This window comes from Ranitomeya imitator, chromosome 4, assembly GCF_032444005.1.
Source record: "Ranitomeya imitator isolate aRanImi1 chromosome 4, aRanImi1.pri, whole genome shotgun sequence".
Classification (NCBI taxonomy): Eukaryota; Metazoa; Chordata; class Amphibia; order Anura; family Dendrobatidae; genus Ranitomeya; species Ranitomeya imitator.
Window position 1 is genome coordinate 331530263 of NC_091285.1, and position 27620 is coordinate 331557882.

At 44.1% G+C, this 27620-nt stretch overlaps 1 protein-coding gene across 1 annotated transcript in view; it reads right to left on the bottom strand.

The window, feature by feature from the left end:
- Nucleotides 1-27620, bottom strand: part of SLC23A1 (solute carrier family 23 member 1) — a 334606-nt gene that overhangs the window by 263162 nt on the left and 43824 nt on the right. The window contains exons 4-5 of the mRNA XM_069764941.1: nt 22804-22961; nt 1805-1893 (exon numbers count right to left, since the gene is read on the bottom strand). Of these exons, the coding sequence (XP_069621042.1) occupies nt 1805-1893; nt 22804-22961 (247 nt within the window). The remainder of the gene's footprint in view (nt 1-1804; nt 1894-22803; nt 22962-27620) is intronic.

Sequence of the window (27620 nt, forward strand, 5' to 3'; positions counted from 1 at the left end):
CCCTGGTTACAAGCGTTAAACTAAAAAAAAAAAAAACAGCACATACTTACATTCTGGTGTCTGTCAGGTCCCTTGCAGTCTGCTTCCCGCACTCAGTGACTGCCGGCCCTAAAGTGAAAGTGAAAGCACAGCCGCTGCCGTGTCGGGCAAGCCGTTGTCAAATGTAAAATACAGTCTGTATAGAGTCTTGTGCGTGGGTGCCAGGAAACACAGAAGACACAGGCTTGTTTAAGTAGTTCTTGTATTACTTCATACAAGTAAGGGTTAACACAGTTGCAGGCAGGATACAAGACAGGCAGGAATAAACCTTAAGTCCATCTAGTCACAGAAACAGGTTAAAGGTTCTCTCTCTACTTCCCTTGCCAATGTTGATGGTAAGCTGAGATATTCCTGAGTCCACACATGTCCAAGGATCTGAAGTAGAAGGTGGTAGGATAATAAGTCCAAGTCTTCCAGGAGCAAGGTGTCAAGTAAACTGCAGACTTGATTCTGAAGCACTTATTAAACAGCTGATGCTGCTTAAAAGGGCAAGTGGCAGAGAACAGGGCGGAAACATTGAAACTGAGAACTCCATGCAGGTTAAGGGCAAAGTAGATACAGCAGAACAGAAAGCAAAATGGCCGACAGGAAAAACTAGGTTCTACAAAAAACAACAGCAGATATAGCAAATCGTCTAAAACCTTACAGCCGAGCTCAGACCAGAAAACGGCGTGGTAATCGGAGGAAAAGACATATAGCGTAGTAAGAAGCGAGCCGGGTCAGAAGCCAGAGAGAGCAACGTGGTATCAGAGGGACAAACTAGCGGGAAGTCAGGGGACGTAGCCGAGATCAAACCAGGAGAGACACAGGAGGTACAGGATCAGAAGACAGATATCAAATGGGAAACAGACTGGGTCATACTCAAGCAAGCATACGGAAAGAGGCAGTACACACAGATATATGGGGTCAGTTGCTCAGCCGAGAACAGAAGTATCCTTCACGAGGATCTCGACACACAGGTGGGTACATATAGTCCACCCTAATTCAAAGGGAGGCCACACAGAATTAACCCTAAGAGGACGGACAACGGAATCCTGTCCATGACATGACAGCACCCTTTAATGAAATTCTGAGATCCTTTAGCAGACCTTACTCTGGTACTGATGGCCTTGGGTTCCTCCTAGTACAAGACAAAGCCTGACCTCATATGGCCTGAGAACATTATGTAACTTGAAGCATTGGAACATCATGTATCGGTGCACCCAAAACCCCAATTAACTATACACATTGTCGATAAGCTCATTGATACCCTGATCCAGATCTAGGAACAGATTACCTAGCAAACAATCCAACTTCTCATCAGGAACATTCCCAGATGTTGTCAGGAGTGTATAAAGGGAAATGGTGGCCATACAAACTACTGAGTAACATTATGAGTTGCAAGGAGGAAATTTGGTTCGGCTGCAGTCACACTTAGGCCTGCGTCACACATTCAGTATTTGGTCAATATTTTACATCAGTATTTGTAAGCCAAAACCAGGAGTGGGTGATAAATGCAGAAGTGGTGCATATGTTTCTGTTATACTTTCCCTCTGATTGTTTCACTCCTGGTTTTGGCTTACAAATACTGATGTAAAATACTGACCAAATACTGCTAGTGTGACAGCAGCCTTATAAGTACCGTAATGTCTTTATGATGACATTAGCTCATTAGGAATATATTTATCTCTGTATAATACAAAATAATGCAACTGTCTATTATGCATTTCCAGAAAAAAATAATTTATTAAAGAAAAAAAAAATATTGTGTACAAAAAATCTTTACCTTCAGGAGGACATTTCCATTTATCCAGGGATAGTATGGCTTGAGCAGGTACCAAAAATGCAAATGCACTTGCTTGAAAAAGAGGAAGCCTAGAATAAGAAAATGTATTATAAGTTACTAGATTGTGGCCCGATTCTAACGCATCGGGTATTCTAGAATATGCATGTCCCCGTAGTATATGGACAATGATGATTCCAGAATTCGCGGCAGACTGTGCCCGTCGCTGATTGGTCGAGGCAACCTTTGACATCATTGTCGCCATGGCAACCATTATGACATCTACGTCGATACTGTGCCCGTCGCTGAATCAGAAACGTGAGATGTCTACATCCTTTATGACATCATCGTCGCTGTACCCGTTGCTGATTGGTCGAGGCCTGGCGGCCTCGACCAATCAGAGACGCGGGATTTCTACGTCGATGCTGTGCCGGTCTCTGATTGGTCGAGGCCTGGCGGCCTCGACCAATCAGACGTGGGATTTCTACGTCCTTTATGACGTCATCGTCGCTGTGCCCGTTACTGATTGGTCGAGGCCTGGCGGCCTCGACCAATCAGAGACGCGGGATTTCTACTTCGATGCTGTGTCGGTCTCTGATTGGTCGAGGCCTGGCGGCCTCGACCAATCAGAGAGCCGGGATTTCCAGGACAGACAGACAGACAGACAGACGGAAAAACCCTTAGACAATTATATATATAGATACTAGCTGAAGAGCCCGGCATTGCCTGGGCATAGTAAATATCTGTGGTTAGTTATAGCACCTCACTTCTCTTATTTTCCCATCACGCCTCTCATTTTCCCAATCACATCTTTCATTTTCCCCCTCATATCTCTCATTTTCTCCCTTACACCTCTCATTTTCTCCCTCACTCCTCTCATTCCCCCCTAACACTTGTCATTTCGACCTCACATCTGTCATTTTCCGATGACTCCACTATTTTCCCTCACTCCTCTTTCGACTCCACATCTGTCATTTTCCGATCTCTCCACTATTTTCCCTCACTTCTCTCATTTTGCACTCACACCTTTTCATTTTCACCTCAGTATATACATGTTTGTCATCTCCCTTATATATACTATACACCTGTATGTCATCTCCTGTATATAGTATATACCTGTATGTCATCTCCCCTGTATATATAATATACCTGCTGTGTGTCATCTCCCCTGTATATAGTATATACCTGTATGTCATCTCCTCCTATATATAGTATATACCTGTATGTCATCTCCTTCTATATATAGTATATACCTGTATGTCATCTCCTCCTGTATATAGTATATACCTGTGTGTCATCTCCCCTGTATATAGTATATATCTGTGTGTCATCTCCTCCTGTATATAGTATATACCTGTATGTCATCTTCTATATATAGCATATACCTGTATGTCATCTCCTCCTGTATATAGTATATACCTGTAGGTCATCTGCTCCTGTATATAGTATATACCTGTGTGTCATCTCCTCCTGTATATAGTATGTACCTGTATGTCATCTCCTCTATATAGTATATACCTGTGTGTCATCTCCCCTGTATAAAGTATATACCTGTGTGTCATCTCCTCCTGTATTAGACCTCGTTCACACATTATTTGCTCAGTATTTTTACCTCAGTATTTGTAAGCTAAATTGGCAGCCTGATAAATCCCCAGCCAACAGGAAGCCCTCCCCCTGGCAGTATATATTAGCTCACACATACACATAATAGACAGGTCATGTGACTGACAGCTGCTGTATTTCCTATATGGTACATTTGTTGCTCTTGTAGTTTGTCTGCTTATTAATCTAATTTTTATTTTTGAAGGATAATACCAGACTTGTGTGTGTTTTAGGGCGAGTTTCGTTTGTCAAGTTGTGTGTGTTGAGTTGCGTGTGGCGACATGCATGTAGTGACTTTTGTGAGATGAGTTTTGTGTGGCAACATGCATGTACCAACTTTTTGTGTGTCGAGTTGCATGTGACAGGTTAGTGTAGCAAGTTGTGTGCTGCAAGTTTTGCGCATGGCGAGTTTTGCGCATGGCGAGTTTTATGTGTGGTGCCTTTTGAGTATGTGCAAGTTGTGTGTGAGGCAACTTTTGCATGTGCTGCAACTTTTGTACATGTGGCAATTTTTCCGCGTGTGCAAGTTTTGCGTGTGGCGAGTTTTCCATGAGGTGAGTTTTGCACTTGTGGCGAGTTTTGCGTGAGCCTAGTTTTTGCATGTGGCGAGTTTTGCGCGTGGCGAGTTTTGAGCGGCGACTTTTGTGTTTCGACTTTTATGTGGCGAGGTTGGTGTATGTGTGGTGAAATGTGTGCTGAGGGTGGTATATGTGTTCAAGCACGTGGTAGTGTGTGGCGCATTTTGTGTGTGTGTCCATATCCCCGTGTGTGGTGAGTATCCCATGTCGGTGCCCCACCTTAGCAACTGCACGGTATATACTCTTTGGCGCCATCGCTCTCACTCTTTAAGTCCCCCTTGTTCACATCTGGCAGCTGTCAATTTGCCTCCAACACTTTTCCTTTCATTTTTTCCCCATTATGTAGATAGGGGCAAAATTGTTTGGTGAATTTAAAGCGCGGGGTTAAAATTTCGCCTCACAACATAGCCTATGATGCTCTCAGGGACCAGACGTGTGACTGTGCAAAATTTTGTGGCTGTGGCTGCGACGCCTCCAACACTTTTCCTTTCACTTTTTTCCCCATTATGTAGATAGGGGCAAAATTATTTGGTGAATTGGAAAGCGTGGGGTTAAAATTTCACCTCACAACATAGCCTATGATGCTCTCGGGGTCCAGACGTGTGACTGTGCAAAATTTTGTGGCTGTAGCTACGATGGTGCAGATGCCAATCCCGGACATACATACATACATACACACACACACACACACATTCAGCTTTATATAGTAGATATTACTATTTTAGTTGTTTGATTGCTATGTATTATATTATTACTTGATTTTTACATGGATTCATTTTAAATAGACTATATTCACACCATGGTTTTGCCACATGGTGCATTTACCGTACATTTTTTCTGCTTACTGCAAAAAATGTACACTGCTAACAGGATGCAACTAGCTATTTAGAGGTATATAGCTCTTTTCACAAAAACGTCAGTTGCAAGATACAATTGAATAAGGCTTTCTAATTACAAAAATATTCCAGTTTAACATATTGGTCAATAAATCTTAGTACCCAAATAATTGCAGCGACTCAATTAAATATGCATAAACGGAGAACCAAGAGTCCATGCTACCACATAAAATAATTCTTTTTATTGTAGTTTACACTAACAGATAAGACAAAAAAGAGACATGTGGGCACATTTTGCTAACTGAATTCACACAAAAAAGGTTGGAAATACTACCAAGGAACAATATTATCATATACAGTATATGCAAAGGAGAATTATGTAATAAATATAATTATAGTACATGTCTATAATTCATGTTGCACCCACAAGAACACCAAATACAAATGGTACCTCTGAAAATGTCACATCATCCAGCAAAAAACAAGCTGCCACGAATCTCCATCAGCAGAGAAACAAAAATGTTATAGCTTTCAGAATATACAGTTATATGAAAAAGTTTGGGCACCCCTATTAATCTTAAGCTTAATGTTTTATAAAAATTGTTTTTTTTGCAACAGCTATTTCAGTTTCATATATCTAATAACTGTTGGACACAGTAATGTTTCTGTCTTGAAATGAGGTTTATTGTACTAACAGAAAATGTGCAATCTGCATTCAAACAAAATTTGACAGGTGCATAAGTATGGGCACCCTACCAGAAGAGTGACATTAATATTTAGTAGATCCTCCTTTTGCAAATATAACAGCCTCTAGTCACTTCCTGTAGCTTTTAATGAGTTCCTGGATCCTGGATGAAGGTATTTTTGACCATTCCTCTTTACAAAACAATTCCAGCTCAGTTAAGTTTGATGGTCGCCGAACATGGACAGCCCTCTTCAAATGAGCCCACAGATGTTCAATGATATTCAGGTCTGGGGACTGGGATGGCCATTCCAGAACAGTGTAATTGTTCCTCTGCATGAATGTCTGAGTAGATTTGGAGCGGTGTTATGGATCATTGTCTTGCTGAAAGATCCATCCCCTGCGTAACTTCAACTTTGTCACTGATTCATGAACATTATTGTCAAGAATCTGCTGATACTGAGAGTAATCCATGCGTGCCTCAACTTTAACGAGATTCCCGGTGCCGGCATTGGCCACACAGCCCCAAAGCATGATGGAACCTCCACCAAATTTTACTGTGGGTAGCAAGTGTTTTTCCTGGAATGCTGTGTTTTTTGGCCGCCATGCGTAACGCCTTTTTGTATGACCAAACAACTCAATCTTGGTTTCATCAGTCCACAGGACCTTCTTCCAAAAAGAAATTGGCTTCTCCAAATGTGTTTTTGCATACCTCAACCGACTCTGTTTGTGGGGTGCTTGCAGAAACGGCTTCTTTCGCATCACTCTCCCATACAGCTTCTCCTTGTGCAAAGTGCGTTGTATAGTTGACCGATGCACTGTGACACCATCTGCAGCAAGTTGATGCTGCAACTTTCTGGAGGTGGTCTGAGGATTGGCCTTGACTGATCTCACCATTCTTCTTCTCTGCCTTTCTGATGTTTTTCTTGGCCTGCCACTTCTGGCCTTAACACGAACTGTACCTGTGTTCTTCCATTTCCTTACTATGTTCCTCACAGTGGAAATTGACAGGTTAAATCTCTGAGACAGCTTTTTGTATTCTTCCCCTGAACAACTATGTTGAATAATCTTTGTTTTCAGATCATTAGACAGTTGTTTTGAGGAGCCCATGATGCCACTCTTCAGAGGAGATTCAAACAGGAGTACAACTTGCAAGTGGCCACTTTAAGTAGCTTTTCTCATGATTGCATACACCTGGCTATGAAGTTCAAAGCTCAATGAGGTTAGAAAACCAAAAAAAGTGGTTTAGTAAGTCAGTAAAAAGTAGGTAGGAGTATTTAAAACAAGAAAATGATAAGGGTGCCCATACTTATGCACCTGTCAAATTTTGTTTAAATGCAGATTGCACATTAGTACAATAAACCCCATTTCAAGGCAGAAATATTACTGTGTCCAACAGTTATTAGATATATGAAACTGAAATAGCTGTTGCAGAAAAAACAATTTTTATAAAACATTAAGCTTAAGATTAATAGGGGTGCCCAAACTTTTTCATATAACTGTAGCAATGCAAAACAATTATTTGTTCTATAAAATAGCTTTTATTTTGTAAAAGCCGCAAAACATTAAAAATGATTTGGTTCTGTTGTAATCATACTGACCGAAAGACTAAAGTTGCTTTATCACTTTTACTACACAGTGCTAAAAGAAAAAGAACCCCATAAAACAATTCCTGATGTTGCTGTTTTCTTGTTCATTTTGTCACCCAGAAATTGGAATTGAAAGCGTTCAAAAAATGTTATATGCCTCATAATGGTATCTAAGGCTATCCACTCTGGACCTGAAATATTGTTTTATGTTTTATGCTCAATTGTCTTATTTTCCTAATAAGTATATATTGATAATACATAGATCTCTTGATTATTTTAAAACTTGTTGTCTAAAAAATATCTGAGTTTGACATGCGAGCTAATGTTTATTATAACCTGTTTTCTTTTCTGTTTATTAAAAACTTAAAGAAAAAATTTCAAAAAATTCAAATTGTCCCTCAAAAAAACCAAGGACCGGTCACGCGACCGCGACGTCATCGCAGGTCCTACGCTCAATGCATTCTTAGGAACGGAGGCAGACGCTTGCACTGCTGAGAGCCAGGGTCCGTCGGAGGGGTGAGTATATCCATACTTTTTATTTTTATTCTTTATTTTTAACATGAATATGGATCCCAGGGCCTGAAGGAGAGTCTCCTCTCCTCCATACCCTGGGAACCATACGCACCGCACACGCCGTATAAGATGACTGGGCGTATAAGATGACCCCCCGTCTTATACGGCGGGTATATCCCAAATTCCATATTTTATATGGAAAAGTCGGGGGTCGTCTTATAAGCCCAGTCATCTTATATACCAGAAAATACGTTAATATAAGTTAAAATACTGGTGTACAAAAAACACAATACCATCACCAAGATACAAAAATAGCTAAACAGAAAAGACTCAGGGTCGTGCCTGGCCTTATTCTAAAACTAAACTACACCCTACCTGACTGCGGAGGTTGGCACCCTTATTCCTGTGCAATGGCGCCCCCGCTCACCGTCAGCTGTCCCTTCTAACCCTTAACACACCCTGTAGAAGGGAGTGAAAGAGTCTTAATACAAAGGCTGAAAATGGGACCACGGACGAGGGAGGAGGATGACAAATATAATCCAACTAGAGATAAGGGGCAAATGGTTTTGCTGACCCTGTCCTGACCCTGCCTCACAGCGGAGGTTGGCACCCTAAAACAAATAATTGACGAAAATGGTGCCACCGCTCGATGGCTAGGAAAGCTCCAGCCCCCTGAATTATTGGTAAGGTGTTCAAGATAGACTCCCGCGGGGCTCCTTCTTTCCACTGAGACTCCAGTAGGTCCAGTCAAACCATCATGGATCTGGCTGTACAAGTGGATGCCACCACCAGCCTTAGGGAGCCAGCTGACATTTCCCATGCCCCTTTTTTGTCTAGAGCAGTGTTCCCCAACTCCGGTCCTCAAGAGCCACCAACAGGTCATGTTTTCAGGATTTCCTTAGCACAGGCGATGGAATTATTGCCTGTGCAGGTGATGCAATTATCACCAAGGCAATACTAAGGAAATCCTGAAAACATTGGTGGTGGCTCTTGAGGACCGGAGTTGGGAAACACTGGTCTAGAGGAACCCAGATCCTCAAAAGGTAGGGAAGATTTTTTTAAGGCCTTAGCCACTGCCACATTAAGCTTTGGGGCCTTATCCCATCTGTTCGCTATGAGATCCTCAAAGGGGAACCTTCGTTTAAATGCCAGAGGCAAGGAGACCCTTTTTTCCAGCCTCTTTCATTCCCAGTCGACCAGGCTCTGAATTTTACTATTCAGCGGAAAGGACCTGCGCTTTCTTGAATCTAATACACCAAACATTAAGTCCTGCACAGAATGCTCAGGCCTGGAATCTGCCACCCCCATAGTGGACCTGACTGCTTTTACTAATTTGTTCATGCGGTCTAAGGGAAAGCAGAAACGGCCAGAGTCCTCCTCAGAAGAAGAAGACAAAGGAGAAGGCCCCAAGGAATCTACAACACTTCTAAGGTCAGCAGAGAAGTCTGAATCTGTAAAACTTGATCTACTTCCATTCCCCTTCCTCTTGGAATTCTCTCCCTGAGATAGTGACTTTAAGGACTCCTTCACCTCCGTCCTAATCATCTCCCTCGGGCTTGTGGGGAAGTCAAGGGTTTCCTCCGCTACTTGCAGGAGGCGGAAACATGAGGCAATCTAATCTAGAGGCCTACTGCCCCCCCTTTAACCCCTCAACATCTGCTGTACACAAGGCTGACATAACTTTTTTGGGTAAGAGTCTGCCAGAGGGCATCTACAGAGTGCACATTCCCTGTGTCTCGATTTCTCAGAACATTTCTTCCCCTAGCAAGACAGAAAATAAAGGGAAGACTGCATCACCGAGTGTACTTTCACGGAGATCTCTCACCCATGTTGCAGTTAATAGGTATCAAATCACGAGGGGGACATCTCTCAGCCGATATTGCTGATTCCTCAATCCTGGAGGAACTCCTACGGTTAGATTTACCACTTGTCCGGCTATTACCTGCTTCCTGGGTTTTTTGTTGGACCGTACACCTGTTGTTGGACTGAGACACCTGTTGCTCCATAGCCTGCTGCTGCTGTTCCTCCTGCTGCTCAGAAGGAGCTTCTGTCAGTCCATCATGATCATGGCACAGAAGCCCAGATGCAGTTGTTTCTGGACCTTTTGAAGGAGTTTCACCCCCAGATATCCAAGTCAGCAGGTTTCTGGCCAGGGGCGTTCCCCTCCCTTGGACCCGACACCATGCCCCCCCAGCCCCGGCGTCCCTGGCCTCGGCCTCCATACCCGGTAACGCTGTGCACACATGACCACGACATTATCCGGCAGCGAGAGTCGACATGGCCCCCTAGGCTCTGCCCCTCCAACACTTCACCACCATGACCTCCAATGAAGCCGCAACACCGTGCCAGAGGACCGCCCAGGGACGTCATCAGCTGAGTCTCTGGTCCGCCCCCAGCTGAAATGTCACATCACCTGGCACGCTCCTGATGGCACTGAACCCGGAGGACGCTGCAGCACGCCAGAGAGCGCAGTCCAGGAGCCGCCAGATCCATTGGTTGGATACTTACCTTCCGGCGTTGGCCCTCTGGAGTCGGTAATCCCCCAGACACCGCTCCATCTGCCCACTCACTGTCGTGGAAACCTTCCCGGACCCACCGTGGCACTTCCAGGGACCCTGCACGGGCCGAGGCAGGGGACCCCCCGCTACCAAAACCGACTGGCCGGGCCTGGGATCCTGATGAATCCTGTTTTCCAGGTATCTCTACGAACACTGTCCTCTTCTGGAACAGGAAACCAACTGATGTGTGGGAGAGGTATCTGTATCTGTAGGTTTCTTGTTCCTGAAGGGTGGATCCCCTCTCTCATTGGTGCTGTCATGGGCGACTGAATAAAAAGTATTTAGTCAGCCATCAATTGTGCAAGTTCTCCCACTTAAAAATATGAGAGGCTTGTAATTGACATCATAGGTAGACGATAACTGTGAGAGTCAAAATGAGAAAACAAATCCAGAAAATCACCTTGTCTGATTTGGCATGATTTATTTTGGAAATTATGGTGGAATATATGTATTTGGTCATTAACAAAACTTCATCTCAATATTTAGTTATATATCCTCTGTTGGCAATGACAGGGGTCAAACGTTTTCTGTAAGTCTTGTGTGGCAGCGACTGGTGTTATTTGCGAGGGTCGCTATATGTCCCCCAGGATGCGCTCAGAAGCGTATTACAACCCCTGGCAAAAATTATGAAATCACCGAACTTGGAGGATGTTCATTCAGTTGTTTAATTTTGTAGAAAAAAACGATCACCAACATGGCACAAAACTAAAGTCATTTCAAATGGCAACCTTCTGGCTTTAAGAAACACTAAAAGAAATCAAGAAGAAAAAATGTGGTAGTCAGTAATGGTTACTTTTTTTAACCAAGCATAGAGAAAAAATTATGCAATAACTCAATTCTGAGGAAAAAATTATGGAATCACCCTGTAAATTTTCATACCCAAAAATAACACCTGCATTAAATTAGATCTGCTCGTTAGTCTGCATCTAAGAAGGAGTGATCACACCTTGGAGAGCTGTTGCACCAAGTGGACTGACATGAATCATGGCTTCAACATGAGAGATGTCAATTGAAACAAAGGAGAGGATTATCAAACTCTTAAAAGACGGCAAATCATCACATAATGTTGCAAAAGATGTTGGTTGTTCACAGTCAACTGTGTCTAAACTCTGGACCAAATACAAACAACATGGGAAGGTTGTTAAAGGCAAACATACTGGTAGACCAAGGAAGACATCAAAGCGTCAAGACAGGAAACATAAATTAATATGTCTCCAAAACAGGAAATGCACAACAAAACAAATGAGGAATGAATGGGTGGAAACTGGAGTCAACGTCTGTGACCAAACTGTAAGAAACCGCCTAAAGGAAATGGGATTTACATACAGAAAAGCTAAATGAAAGCCATCATTAACACCTGCACAGAAAAAAACAAGGTTACAATGAGCTAAGGAAAAGCAATCGTGGACTGTGGATAACTAGATGAAAGTCATATTCAGTGATGAATCGCGAATCTGCATTGGGCAAGGTGATGATGCTGGAACTTTTGTTTGGTGCCGTTCCAATGAGATTTATAAAGATGACTGCCTGAAAAGAACATGCACATTTTCACAGTCATTGATGATATGGGACTGCATGTCAGGTAAAGGCACTGGGGAGATAGCTGTCATTACATCTTCAATAAATGCACACATTTATGTTGATATTTTGGACACTTTTCTTATCCCATCAATTGAAAGGATGTTTGGGGATGATGAAATCATTTTTCAAGATGATAATGCATCCTGCCATAGAGTAAAAACTGTGAAAACATTCCTTGAAAAAAGACACATAAGGTCAATGTCATGGCCTGCAAATAGTCCGGATCTCAATCCAATTGAAAATCTTTGGTGGAAGTTGAAGAAAATGGTCCATGACAAGGCTCCAACCCCTGCAAAGCTGATCTGGCAACAGCAATCAGAAAAAGTTGGAGCCAGATTGATGAAGAGTACTGTTTGACACTCATTAAGTCCATGCCTCAGAGACTGCAAGCTGTTATAAAAGCCAGAGGTAGTGCAACAAAATACTAGTGATGTTTTGGAGTGTTATTTTGTTTGTTTGTTTTTCATGATTCAATAATTTTTTCCTCAGAATTGAGTGATTCCATATTATTTTCCCTATGCTTGATTAAAAAAAGTAATCATTACTGACTACCACATTTTTTATTCTTCATTTCTTTTAGTGTTTCTTAAAGCCAGAAATGTTATGGACCTGGTGGTTAGGAGCACCCGGAACGACCTGATGGTTAAACTAACACAGGACAAGCTCTGGGAAGTGGGAGCTCTGCTGACCGCAACCCCTAATCCTATCACACACACTAGAAATAGCCGTGGAGCGTACCTAACTCTGCCTAGACGCCTCTTCACAGCCTAAGAGTTAACTAGCCCTAGAGATAGAAAATAAAGCCTACCTTGCCTCAGAGAAATTCCCCAAAGGAAAAGGCAGCCCCTCACATATATTGACTGTGAGTTAAGATGAAAGTCACAAACACAGAAATGAAACAGGTTTCAGCAAAGGAGGCCAGACTTACTAAACAGACTGAGGATAGGAAAGGTATCTTTGCGGTCAGCACAAAAAACTACAAAAAGATCACGCAGAGTGTGCAAAAAGACCTCCGCACCGATTCACGGTGAAGAGGTGCCACTCTGCATCCCAGAGCTTCCAGCTAGCAAGGCAAAATCATGATAGCAAGCTGGACAAGAAAACAATGAACAAATAAATAACTAGCAGGGACTTAGCTTCTGCTGGAGTAGACAGGTCACCAGAAAGATCCAAGAGCAAACTGAACCAGTACAAGAACATTGACAGCTGGCATGGAGTAACGATCTGAGTGGAGTTAAATAGAGCAGCCAGCCAAAGAATAAACTAAGTCACCTGTGGAAGGAACCTCAGAAGCAGCAGCTCCACTCACAGCCACCAGAGGGAGTCCATGGACAGAACTCGCCGAAGTACCATTCATGACCACAGGAGGGAGTTCGATAACAGAATTCACAACACAGAAAGTTGCCATTTGAAATAACTTTAGTTTTGTGCCATGTCTGTGATCTGCTTTTTTTCTACAAAAGTAAACAACTGAATGAACATCCTCCGGTGATTCCATAATTTTTGCCATGGGTTGTTGATCCGCTGGAGTGCCTTGTGATCATGGCAGGACGCCGGTGAGTCACAAGTCAGAATAAAAGTAAGCGTGAACCTGGTCAAGTTATGTGGCCAAGGAACTGTTCATGAAAACCCGGTATGTGCTTTTAATTTTAAAACGGACTACAAGGAAGGTAGTGGGGCTGGTCCATTTCCTCCTGGCCAGATCTTACAACTGGCCCATGGCCACAGATTCCAGTGCAGAAAAGCCCTTCAGGAAGGGTTTGGTTGTGTCAGTTTGGAGTTGGCAATCTGTGGACCAGTCGGCTCTGCAGAAGCTCCATCTGTGTGAGGTATCACAGAACCAGCAGAGCGAACCACTGGCACCCCACAGGGTGATATGGTGGTGCAGTTGCCCTCGGCAATGATACATTTATCAACTGTCTTGTTTCCGTGTGCTGTTCCCTGATTGAGTTTGGACAATTAAACACATTTGCTGTGAACTTTCCTGTGGTCCCTGCCTGTCTGTCACACTGCCCCAACCCCACTGCACTACATATGGTTAGAGAATGTGGGCAATGTGAACTGAGGCATATCCCAAAGAGTGCTGCATGTCTTTAATAAAGCCTGCAAAGCTACAGATCAAACCTGCTGACAAGATGGAGGAACTTCTGAAGCAGCTGGTCCTCACTCAGCAGCGGCAACATGAGAAGCACTAACCTCAGCAGCAGGAGCAGAGGAACAATCTGTTAATGCAGCAAATCGGAGCTATGCAAGAGGTGGCCCCACCAGTAACCTCAATCCGTGCGGAGGCACGGTATAAAGTCCGGTCAGCGCTAAGAAAGATGGGTCCTAAGGATGACATAGAGGCCTTCCTCACCATTTTTGAGCGCATCTCAGAGTGGGAGAGCTTGTTGTTGATCCAGTGGGCTGAAATGCTGGCCCCCTTCCTGACAGGAGATGCCCAGAAGGCCTACCTGGACCTCAGTCGGGACAATGCCCTTCACTATGGGAAGCGGAAAGTTGAGATCCTTGCCCAACTGGGGGTTAATAATTATGTGCGGGCTCAGCAGGTGTTCCAGTGGACTTTTGTGGTGACGCGTCCTGCCAGGTCTCAGGAATATGACTTGCTGCAGTTGGTTAAAAAATGGCTCCAGCCTGATACCTTAAATCCCTTCCAGATGGTAGAGAGGGTGCTGGTCGACTGGCTGGTGAGGGCTCTGCCAGCAGCCATGCAATGTTGGGTGAGACAAGGGGACCTGGGCACTCTGGACCAGGTGGTTGGACTGAATGAGCACTATACAGCCACTCAGGACTTTATGCGGAACACTTCTCTGCTGCAGCTGTCAGATAAGATCCACCAGCTCAGGAGCCAGGGAAAGGTCCATGACCCTCCACTGGCACCAATCCAGACCATGCCTGTATTAATGGGGTATCTTGGAAGGAGAGTGTCAACAGACCCGTGTCCCCGAAATTGGCCCCAAGTTTCCCACAGCTATTAAGTGTTGGTGATGCCAAGGGCCCGGACATATGGTTGCCAACTGTCCCCTGACAGTTGAGCCCATGGACTGTGGGTATACTCGCCAAGTGTCTATATTTGCCCAGCCAGTCTGCACCGCCACTACAGGAACTGCCGGTACCGAACCCCAGCTGTGCAAGGTACTCGTTAATGGGTACCAGATGGATGGACACTCTATTGGACTCAGAGAGCTTAGTGACTCTGGTACATGGGTCCCTGGTTGCTGCGGACAACCCCAATGGACAGAAGGTGGGGGTGGTATGCATCCATGGGGAACTCCGAGAGTACGTGACCATGGAGGTTATGTTTTCCACCCCGTGTGGAGAGATAAGACATGTGATGGGAGTGGTAAAGACTCTTCCATATGGAACTGTATTGGGAAGAGACTTACCCCTGTTCTGGTCCCTGTGGGAGACCAGGGTTAACCCTCCCAGGGTAAATGTTATTCTGGGTGCAGAACCCGAAGATCCCAAGACAGAGATACCTGCCATAGGGGTCACCATCACCAACCTAGGGACAGAGAGTAACCTTGATAGGTTTCCCCTTAGAGGTATTGGCAGGGAAGGTCGAGGAGACCTCACCAGTCCCTGAGCTGGAAGTGTCCCCTGGTAAGTTCGGGACCATTCAGAGTCAGGATCCCACTCTGACCCGGGCACGGGAAAGAGTAATTGAGGAAAAAGGGGTGGCTCAGCAACTGGGGGCAGAGATGGTGTTCCCACGGATGGTGATCAACCAGGAGTTGTTATACAGGGTTGATAAAATCAAGGATGAGGTGGTAGAATGACTGGTAGAGCCCCAATTCTACCATCAGGCAGTGATTGACATGGCTCACCCTCACATGCTGGGAGGCCATTTGGGGGGCAAAAAGATGCAGGAGTTCATACTGCAGCTTTTTTTTGGCCAGTGTCAGTGTCTACGCTGAGGTCCAGAGGTACTGTGATACATCTCTGGAGTGCCAACTAACCTCAACCACCGCAAACTACCGGAGTCCACTGGTGTCTCTGCCCATTACAGAGGTACCTTTTGAGCGGATTGCGATGGATCTGGTAGGGCCAATAGTAAAATCTGCCTGTGACCACCAATACATATTAGTCATCGTAGACTACACCACCCAGTACCCGGAGGCCATCCCACTTCGGCACACCTCGGCTAAGCTTATCGCTCGAGAGTTGTTTACCATGTTCTGTCACCTTGGGCTCCAAAGGAGATGCTCACTGACCAGGGGACTCCTTTTATGTCCAAGGTGATGAGGAAACTGTGCAAGATGAAACAGTTGCGCACGTCGGTGTACCACCCTCAGACCGACGGGTTAGTCGAGTGCTTCAACAAAACCCTCAAATCCATGTTGAATAAGGGAGTCTCCAAGGATGGTAGGGATTGGGACATGTTGTTTCCCTACTTGATGTTTGCCATTCACGAGGTACCGCAGGTTTCCATGGGATTTTCACCCTTTGAGCTACTGTATAGCAGACATCCTAGGGGTCTGCTGGACGTAGTCAAAGAGACGTGGGAGCCGGAACCTATGCCACATAAGAGTGTCGTTGAGCAAGTGGCCAATATGCAGGACCGAATTGCAGTGGTAAGGCCTATTGTAAAAGAGTATTTGATGGGTGCTCAGGCAGCGCAAGGCCGTATATATAACAAAAAGGACACAGCCCATTCCTTTAAATCAGGAGATCGGGTGTTGGTTTTGGTGCCCACCACTGAAAGCAAGCTTATGGCCAAGTGGCAAGACCCGTATGAAGTTTGGGAAAAAGTGGGGGAAGAAAACTACCGAGTTTACCAGCCAAGGAAATGGAAACCTGAACAGTTATATCATGTACATTTGTTGAAAGGACCGGGAGTGACTCCCGAAATGTCATTTGGGAACCCTTCGATGTCAGTCCAGACAGAGGCCAAGGGAGAGGTAAAAATAGGAGACAACCTCTTTAAACAACAGTGGCGAGAAGTGCGGAAATTGGTACAGGAGAATACGGACGTATTCTCGGGATTACCCGGTTGTAAATCTGTCATCCAGCATGACATTGTCACCGAGCCTCACGTAAGGGTACGAATGAAACCATACTGTGTGCCCAAGGCCCAGATACAAGCAAACGTGAGTGAGGTGAAACAAATGCTCCAACTGGGAGTAATCGAGGAATCCCGGAGTGACTGGGATAGCCCAATTGTACTATTCCCAAAGCCAGGCAGATCGTTACGATTCTGTAATGACTTCCGTAAACTACATGAGGTGTCGAAGTTCGACCTGTACCCAATGCCCCTGGTGGACGAGTTGATTGAGCGACTGGGGCAGGCCCTGCACTTCACCATGCTCGATCTGAGGGTTATTGGCAGGTGCCTCTTACAGAGTTGGCCAAGAAAAAGATCGCCTTCATAACACCAGAGGGTCTTAAAGACTATGTTGTCCTGCCCTTTGGACTACATGGGGCCCCTGCCACGTTCCAGAGGATAATGGATATTGTGCAGGAACCCCATCGGAAATATGTGTCCGCATATTTAGATTACATCATCATCTTTAGTTCTGAGTGGCATACCCACTCATCCCAGGTACAAGCGGTGGTTGATTCGCTCAGAGCCGCGAGTTTGACGGTGAATCCCAAGAAATGTACGATAGGGCTTGAGGAAGCCCGTTACTTGAGTTATGTGATTGGCTGTGGGGTCATTAAACCCCAAATAAATAAAATCGAGGCCATTCGAACTGGGCCTGACCTGTTCCTGTTTCTGTGACCACCAAACAGTGGAGGGAATTAGTGATGAGTGAGTGTGCTCATTACTCAAGTTTTCCAAGCATGCTCTGGTGTTCTCCGAGTATTGTGGGCATGCTCATAGATTATGTTTGAGTCCCCGCAGCTGCATGATTTGCGGCTGCTAGACAGCCTGAATACATGTGGGGATTCCCTAATAAACAAGCAATCCCTGCATGTGTTCAGGTTGTCTAGCAGCCACAAATCATGCAGCTGTGGGGACTCAAACATAAACTATGAGCATGCTTAAGATAGTCGGAGAACACCCGAGCATGCTCGGAAAACTCGAGTAACGTGCACACTCGTTCATCACTAAAGAGTGTTCCTCGAGATCATTGGGTATTACCGGAGGTTTATACCCAATTTTTCAGAGAGAACAACATTTCTGACCGATCTCCTCAAGGGAAAGAAGTCAGTCATGGTTCGGTTGAACCCCCAGGTGAAGGAAGCGTACCAATCCATGAAGGTGGCGTTGTGCGGACAGCCCGTTCTCATTAAATCCAACTTTCAGAAACCCTTCATTGTACAGACAGATGCCTCTAACGTGGGCCTAGGAGCGGTCCTGTCACAGGAGGTGGATGGAGAGGAGCATCCAGTCACCTACCTAAGTAGGAAACTCAGCCCAGCCGAGAAAAACTATAGCGTAGTGGAGAAGGAGTGCCTTACCATTTAGTGGGCTTTGGAGTCCCTACGTTATTTGCACGGTCGACAATTTCGACTGGTAACAGATCGTTTACCCTTGGTCCTGGATGAGGAATGCCATGGAGAGAAATGCGCGGGTCACCCGATGGTTCCTGTCTTTGAAAAATTTTTATTTTACCTTGGAACATTGGGCGGGGAAGTCACAGGGAAATGCGGATGCCCTGTCACAGGCCCCCTGTATGGTGACAAATGTTCAACCCCACAAGTTTGAACAGAGGGGGGTATGTGAGGCAGTGACTGGTGTTATTTGCGAGGGTCGCTATGTGTCCCCCAGGATGCGCTCAAAAGCGTATTAGATCTGCTGGAGTGCCTTGTGGTCACAGCAGGACACCTGTGAGTCACAAGTCAGAATAAAAGTAACCTTGAACCTGGTCAAGTTATGTGGCCAAGGAATTGGTAAGGAAAACCTGGTGTGGGCTTTTATTTTTTAAATGGACTGCAGGAAGGTAGCGGGGCCGGTCCGTTACCTCCTGGCAGGATCTTACAAGTGGCCGATGGCAACAGATTCCAGTGTAGAAAAACCCTGCAGGAAGGCTTAGGGCGTGTCAGTTTGGAGTTGGCAATCTGTGGAGCAGTCAGCTCTGCAGAAGCTCTGTCTGTGTGAGGTAGCACAGAATCAGCAGAGCGAACTCCTGGCACCCCACAGCATGATACGGTGGTGCAGTTGCCCTCAGCAAAGGACATATTTATGAACTGTCTTGTTTCCCGACTGAGATCCGGAGGATACCATGTGCTGTTCACTGAGTGAGTTTGGACAATTAAACATGTTTGCTATGAACTTTCCTGTGGTCCCTACCTGTCTGTCACACTGCACCAACCCTGCTGCGCTACAGTTTTCACAATGTTGGCACACACTGTTGGTGGTATATTGGCCTATTCCTCCATGCAGATCTCCTCTAGAGCAGTGATGTTTTGGGCCTGTGGTTGGGCAACACGGACTTTCAACTCCCTCCAAAGGTTTTCTATGGTGTTGAGATCTCAAGATTATTGTACCTGTTTTTATTATGTATACCCGGAGGGGTAAAGCGCCTTGGAATAAATGGCGCTATAATAATAAATAATAATAATAACTTGAAGCATAATTTTCAACTCGTACGTGTGCAGTGATTTTTTTGAACTATTGTTAATGGGACCACTGGCCCTTTCACTAGCACTGTCATTCTAATTTTTAACTTGAGTGCTAGCCATTGTATCCTTTGAGTCTATTGTTTGAGATTGTGGACAGGTGTGTTTTATACTGATAACAAGTTCAAACAGGTGCCATTACTACAGGTTATGAGTGGAGGACAGAGGAACATCTTAAAGAAGAAGTTACAGGTCTGTGAGAGCCAGAAAACTTGCATGTTTTTAGGTGACCAAATACTTATTTTCCACCATAATGTGCAAAATAAATCTTGTCAAATCAGGCAAGGTGATTTTCTGGATGTTTTCTCAATTTTGACTCTCATAGTTGTGATCTACCTATGATGTCAATTACAGGCCTCTCTGGCTGACTAAATACTTTTTTTCCCCACTGTATAACAGGATCTTGTCTTGCTGGTCTCTGACGGGTTGAGTCTTGGTACAGATCCGGGATCGGGGAGGTGTGAGAGTCAGCGGGTTCAATGACCTTAGCAATTGTCATGTACATGGTTGTGGAACCTCTGTGCCACACGAAGACGGGCCCCTGAGCCACAGCAGCTGAAACCAAAGGGGTTTTGGTGAAGCAGGGACGGACTCAGAGTCAGAATGGCCTGGAACTGGATAGCTGCTGGATGGATACTGCACGGCTGGTTAATAGAACAGTACTGGAACACAGAACAGACAGATGCAGGATCACAGGAGCAGGTACAGCTTGGACGATTAATTGTAGCAGTACAGGTGTGGACAAGGTGGATCAGGACTGGGTACAGGCAGGACTGAATCAGGAACTTGCTCAGACAGGGCAGACAAACTCAGATTCAGGAAGACGGATAGGAACAGATACTGATACACATGGGACATATTGAAATGGGATCAGGAAGCACAGATACAGGAACCTACAACTACACACACTTGTAATAAACTATAAGGGAGTGTGCCTTAAATATATAATGTCTCTCAGCCATTGACTGGAGACATTTACAGATCTAAAGGGGTAGCACTCGCATGCCTTAAGAATACTCCCAGAAGACCTGGGTGCCACGCGCAGGCCCTTTGAGGAGCTAGATTCTGCAAGGATCGGAGCAGCGGGGACAGGAGAGGGAGCATGCCAGTGCCCTTACTGAGATGAGGCAGGGGTGCTGATGCTACTATAGCATGATGCATCTGGAGCAATTGGTTTTGGGGCTTACTTCGGAGTCAGATGGTGCTTTGGGGGATGACCGTGTGCTTGGAGGGCTTTCAATCTGAATTGGAATTTGGATTTTAGAAATAAGAAAGTGCTTTTCGTGTGCGACAACTTGAGTGTAGTCCACTGCATAAATAACATGTCGGTGGAATCGCCACCCATGGTGAGGTTGTTACATCATGTGGTTTTGAAGTGCTTGGATCTTAATGCATTGTTTTGTGCCACCCATGTGCCAGGTGTACTGAACTCCATAGCGGACGCTTTGCTTCGCTTTCAGTGGACCGGTTTCTAGAGCTGGTGCCGGATGAGGAGCAGCAACAGACTGTTTGGCCTCATTCCGTTATGTGATCTGGTTTCCATGCAGCATTAAACTTGTTGAAGAATTCAATTACTCATGCCACCTGGGTAAAATATGTGTCGGTATGGCAACTATGGCAGGATTTTGTTGATTCAGTAGGTGAGCAAGTTTTGGACGCTGATCTGGTGAACCTTTTGCTGTATATGATTAGCAGAGCATTTGAGGAGAGTTTGTCTTTTGCAATTGTTTCTGGAAAGATAGGAGGATTAGCAATTTTTTAATCTACAGGGTTGGAAGGATGTCACCAAAGATTTCCTGGCCCATCAGACATTGAAAGCTTTTCGCAAGAAATATACAGCCAAGGATTGGAGACTTTGCTTTTATTATTTTACGCCAGCTTCTGGGCTCTCTTAGGACTGTTTGTAGGTCAGAGTATGAATGTTGTTTGTTTGGGACGGCTTTTGTTTTGGCCTTTTTTAGTGCATTCAAGGTGAGTGAGCTTGTGAGTAAAGACACTGGAGGTCTGTTATTTTAGGATGTACTATGTGAGGTAGAAGTGTTGTGATGTTATTTGAGACACACAATGGCTGACACCCGTGGAAAGGGTAGCGTGATTGAGCTTTGGGGAGTGGAAGGTTTGGAGGAGTGTCCGGTAAGATGGGTTTCCTTCTTTTTGGGAACTCAGAAGCATAAGGAGGCATGCGTGTTCGCTGTGGCCGGAAAAGAAGGGGGATTTTGAAGGAGGTGGTTTGCACTAATGGATGAGGTGGGAACCCTGTATTGGCATCTGTGACCCTCATGTTAATCTATTTTATTAAATAAATTGTGAGCGTGTCCCTAGTGAGCTTAGGTCTCAGCGGGATATTTTGAATGAGCAACATTCAGCCGAGTGCCCTCAAGCTGGTGCGATGCAGCTGAGGGCGGTGGAATGGAGCCTTTAAATCCCCCATGCTTTTTTAGGTAGTTTATGCTATGGGTACACAATGATTTGTATTTAAGGTTATAATTACTGTTTTTCGTTATTTAGTAAACGAGGCTGCTGTGGACTTTACACACAACATCACACAGTGAGTTGTTTTATTTGGTTTGGTAATTGTCTGGTCAAAGGTTTATGGATCACATTGAGTTCAGGTGAACTCCCACATGTGAACACCTTTCCATTGTGTAACCCATATTTTATATGTCTGGTCCTGGACTGAAATTTGCTGGTTGGCATAAACTGTATTACTAAAATCACTGCTCTGTCACTGGACCATAGGCTAATAGGTGGGCAAGCAAATTGCATATTAAATACCTTGTTTCTTCCACCCCACTGCTCCCAATAATAAATATGAAATGTCCAGCCTGACCTCAAAGGACCATGTGCCAAGTTTTAAAGTTCAGGCTCACAACGCCGAGGTGTCCGGAATGAAACTATAGTTTCAGCCACACCTCCCTTGGTTCTGAGATTCTGTAATAAAAGTGCATACATATTATCCCATTTTTCTAGTGTCAATCATGAGTATGGCAGACTTACTCTAATGTTATTTTTCAGGTGTTATAATTTCCCTTACAGTCCCCATACAGTATGATGTTCCCGACACAGTATTATGCCCCTTCTATGTTCCTCCACACAGTTAAAAGGGGATTGAGAAGCAAAAACCTGTTAAAAGATTCCCTTAAGAATTGCCTCTACCATGAGTAGCTCTACTAAATGTACATTACTGCCAAAATACGCATATATTACAGTCAATATGAAGTGAAATACTCACACACAAAAAAGTGTTAAAACCCAGGTTCTATGTGGTGCTCAGAAAAGAGTGCAAGCATTATAGAGAAGATAAACTGTATCACTCACCTACCACGCTGTACTCTTTGAACATTTGGAATAAAGTCTATTGATTTTTCACTGGGTGAGTGCCACAGTTTGTCTTCTCTATATTGCTAAATATTGCAGTCAGTGAATGTACATGTACGTAAGCATGAAAGAATGCACCGCAGAAGAATTAAATGCAAAAATGAGAGAAGAAATCATACCTTACACCAAATGTTGTCTGGATAATTGTAGTGATCCCTACGCATGTAAATATTGTTCCTATCAGCTGGCTTACAGTTTGCTGATCGTTTCCCACACAGAGAGCATTTGCTAGAAGAAATGGAATAGCGATTGTCCCACTGAAGCATGTCAAGTAGTGCTGCAAAACATTGAAACCGGAACACTTCAAAGGGTGTATGTCAACACCAAAGCTTTAAGTAAACTACTTATAAGGGTACGTAGGGGTCTGCTGCTCCTATTAAACAAATCAAATATGTACTGAAACTTTTATAGTCTTCTTCAGTAACTGATTTTATTTTAGCAATCCCATAGTTTGTAAGCTTGCGAGCAGGGCCCTCATTCCTCCTGGTATCTGTTTTGAACTGTATTTCTGTTATGCTGTAATGTCTATTGTCTGTACAAGTCCCCTCTATAATTTGTAAAGCACTGCGGAATATGTTGGCGCTATATAAATAAAAATTATTATTATTATTATAATGCATGGTGATATTCATATTTGTCATTCAGTATTTGCAGCCAAAAAATCTGCTGTAAATAATCATGTGTTGGCAGCAAAAATGTAGCATTACATCCATGCCTTTTGACATGCTTTTAAGCATTTCTGATGCATTTTTGGAATGTGTTTTGATGCATTTTTCCTGTTCATTAATATGGGTGAAATCTGCAGTAACCAACACTGAAAGAATTGACCTGCTGCAGATTTTCAATCTGCTTCAAATCTACAAGGAAACAATAAGCAGCATGTGAATGAGACAAATTTTGGAATCTCATTTACTTTGTTGGGACTAGGAAATCCTTCAGGTGTTTATGACAAATCTGTGCAAAAAAGTGCCAAAATTGTGACAAAACCTCAACATGTGCAACAGACCCTTAGGCCGGTTTCACACATCCGTTTATTTCCAGTACTGGAAAAACTGGTACCAGAGAGATCTGTGTCCGTGTGTGTAATACGTGTGCCACCCATGTACCGCATCAGTACCACATAGATGGCCGCCGGGGAAGAGGCGCTACATTAAGCACTGTTCCCTGGTGGCGGGTGCTGAAGACGGCTCTCATCATTCTCCCCTTCTCTGCCGGCGATCAGCGCTAGCAGAGTAGAATGTTGAGAGTGATATTAAAGTTAGAACGATGACAGCAGGTGGGGGTTTTGGGACTCTTTTGGGTTTTTCATTCATTTATTTTGTTATATCGCAGGCAGTGGCTGAGGAATTCCCCGATCATCCACTTCTGCTGTCACTGTTATTAGCGGCAGCAGGTGTCGGGTGATGGGAGTAAGAGTACCAAAAGCCCCCACCTGCTGTCATTGTTTGGACTTTAATATAACTTTCATCATTCTCCCCTGCTCACGCCAATCACTGGCAGAGCAAGGGAGAATGATGAGAGCTGTCTTCAGCACCTGCCACCGGGGAATAGCGCTTACTGTAGCGCTTCTTCCCTGGTGCCGATGCGTGTTACATGGACGTCATCAATGTGTGTTCTCCATGTGCATGTGTGCGGGACATTTTGCTGTCCATGCTGACGGTAAAAAATGGACATGTTTACATGTGGGGCACACAGACACACAGTGTTAGGTGTCGAGTTCCCGCTTCTGCACAAGGGGAATCTAAAGCCATCTCTGCTGCGGTCTCCCATCCTTCACCAGCCGCAGTGGAGCCTGCTCAGCGGATACGTCGGTCCCAGCATCTGGCTCAGGCTGATACTCTGCGCCTGGTTACTGCTGTTCTTCCAGGTTCTGCCAATATTGCCAGTACTGGTCAGCGGCAAGCAGACGTCTCTAGCACTAAGTCCTGCTTTTCCCCTTCTGAGCATGCCCAAAGTAAGACCTCTCATTGGAGGTCAGGGGTCACATGCTCAGGTACTGCAGCAGCTCCCATTGGTCCTCTAGTAAGATCCTGAAGTTGCTCAGGTACTGTGGCAGCTCCCATTGGTCCTCTAGGAAGGTCCTGAAGTTGCTGCAGCTATAAAAGGTTCGCATGGCCGCATGGCCATGGGCTAGTATCAATAGATGAATGAGCTTTGCTATTGTGGTCACGGCTGTATGTGGACAGGGTTTGGCTGAAATAAGCCCCTAGAATACCGGCACCTCTGGTGAGGAGTTTTGTGTGAATGTATTCAGGGCTGGCTCATAGCCTCTAGAATTCCGGTTCCACAGGAGAGGAGTGTTTTGTGTGCTTCTCTGAGTGAGTGACCACTGACTGCCATCAGCTCAGCAGTTACCTGTGTTCCCCTGTGAGGTTAACAGGGCACAGCGTCTTTCTGTGCGACTGTGAAGTAACAGAGTTCGCTTATACCACCATATAGTGCCATCATTTGCTAGCAGCAGGTTCCTCCTGCACGGTGGACCCTGGGCTGCAAACAATAATACCAATAATAACATCTATATTTACTTGGTGCGTTCCGTTAGCCCTAACACACAGTCCATGGAAACACACTGACATGTGCGCAGATCCATTAATTTGAATAGTTCTACGTGTGTCAGTGTCTCCGAAAACTGTCACCACAAGTACCAGAGACACGGATGTGTGAAAGAGGCCTAACATTGAGTACTTAAAACTCAGCCTATTTGAAATCAACAGAGCAACTAAACATTTCCTATTTTCTTCAAGCAGCCCCCTTTGTACTCCAGAAAGAACAGAAAAGTCAGATAATTTCCAATTAAATTAACTTATGGCTAAACTTGAACTTTTAGGTAACCATGGATACCTAAGGTTCTGCAATGCCTGAACATAAGGAAAGAGCCCTAACAAATCAGAAAAACTATACTATATTTCTAATTGGAGGTATCTGCTAACAATATTATCATTACACCTACTACATATTGGGATAGGATCTTGAAGATGGGACCCCTTTAATTAGATATGTAACTATTGGATTTATTGTTTCTCAGCTCCTAATAATAGTACATAGCGAAAACATAAAAAAGCATGAATATGATAGTTCCAGAAAAATGGAACTTATGTAATCAGCGGGTATTGTCAAAAAATTGTAAAAATAAATACATTAAAAGTCACAAAATAATAAAAAATAAATAAAAATGTATTGTACCCAGAAATAAAAATAAAAAGTACACATCTTTGGAATTGTCGAGTCCAAAATGACCTGCCCTATGAAAGTGTCACACTAGTTAACCCCTTCAGTGAACACCGTAAAAAATAAATAAAAAATGATGCATTATCATCACACCGCCAAACAAAAACAAACAAACAAAAAGTAGACCAAAACTCAATCAAAAGGACGAATGTAAATAAAATTGTCATCTTGTCCTGCAAAAAAACCAAGTCACTATGCAGTTCCAACAGCAGAAAAATAATAAAAAGTTATAGCTCTCAGAATAAAGCAATGCAAAAATAATAAGAAAATAGTTTTCATTGTGTAAAAGCGCCAATACATAAAAAAATATATAAATGTGGTATCGCTGTAATCACACTGACCCAAAAAATAAAGCTGCCTTATCAATTTTACCACACACGGAAAGGCATAAAAATAACAATTTCTGAATGGCTGATTTTTGTTCATTCTGCTTTCCAAAAATCGAAATAGAAAGTGATCAAAAAATATCAACTCATCCTGGAAAAACAAGCCCTCACATGACTGAAATATGACGATGCAAAAACTAGTTTTTGCAATACAAAGCGTCTTTTAGGGCTCTTTCACATGTCCTGATATTGGAAAAACAGTACCAGAGATATCCGTGTTCCTGTATTATGTGTTTAATAATTGTGGCAACCGTGTGCCGCCCGTGTGCTGCATCAGTATCACACGTAACTGTGCCTGTGAATCATCGGTACTGTTCGCACTGATCTGTGACGCTGGTTGATGAAGACAGCTCACATCATTGTCCCCTGCTTGTGCTGCAATCCGCTAGCAGGGGACATTGCTGAGAGTTGCATTCAATTATTAACCATAAGAGCAGGCGGTGGCTCATCATTCATTCATCAGCTGCCACCTGCACTTTAAATAAATACATAAAATTATGTGGGGTTCCTCTGTATTTTTGATAACCAGTCAGGCAAAACTAACAGCTATGGGCTGCAACCCTCAGAATAGAGAGGTTCCATGCTGTATTTTTTAATTATCTAAGTAAATAATTTTAAAAAATGGCACGGGGTTCCCCCTCATTTTTGACAACCAATGAAGCTAAAGCAGACAACTGTGTACTAGTATACTCAGGCTGGTAAGGGGCCATGTATATTGACACCCCCAGCCAAAAAAAGCAGTCCACAGCTGTGTCCGATGTCATCCATGTGTCATCAGTGTGCACATGTGGGAGAGGTTTTGTGGCTCGTGCTGCTGTTAAAAAACGGACATGTCAGCATCAGAATTGACTCATATTCAGTCTGTGATCTATTTGTACACCCAAGTCTTTTTCACATGTGCTGTTGCTTAGCCCTATTCCTCCCATTTTGTATGATTTTTTGATTTTTCTTGCCCAGATGTAGGACTTTGCATTTCTCCTTGTTAAAACATTCTGTTAGTTGCTGCCCACTGCTCCAGTTTATTTATATATTTTTGAATCCTCTCTCTCTTCTCTAGTATTAGCTATCCCTCCTAGCTTTGTGTAATCAGCAAATTTAATCAGTTTACCCTCAATTCCTTCATCTAAATCATTGATAAATATGTTGAGCAACACACGGCCTAGGACAGAACTCTGTGATACCACACTTGAGACATTTTTCCAAAAGAATGTGCAACCATTTATAACCACTCTTTGGGTCCAATCACTAAGCCATTTATGAATCCACCTAACAGTTGCCTTTTCTATTCCATAGTTGGTCATTTTTTCAATAAGGATTAAATG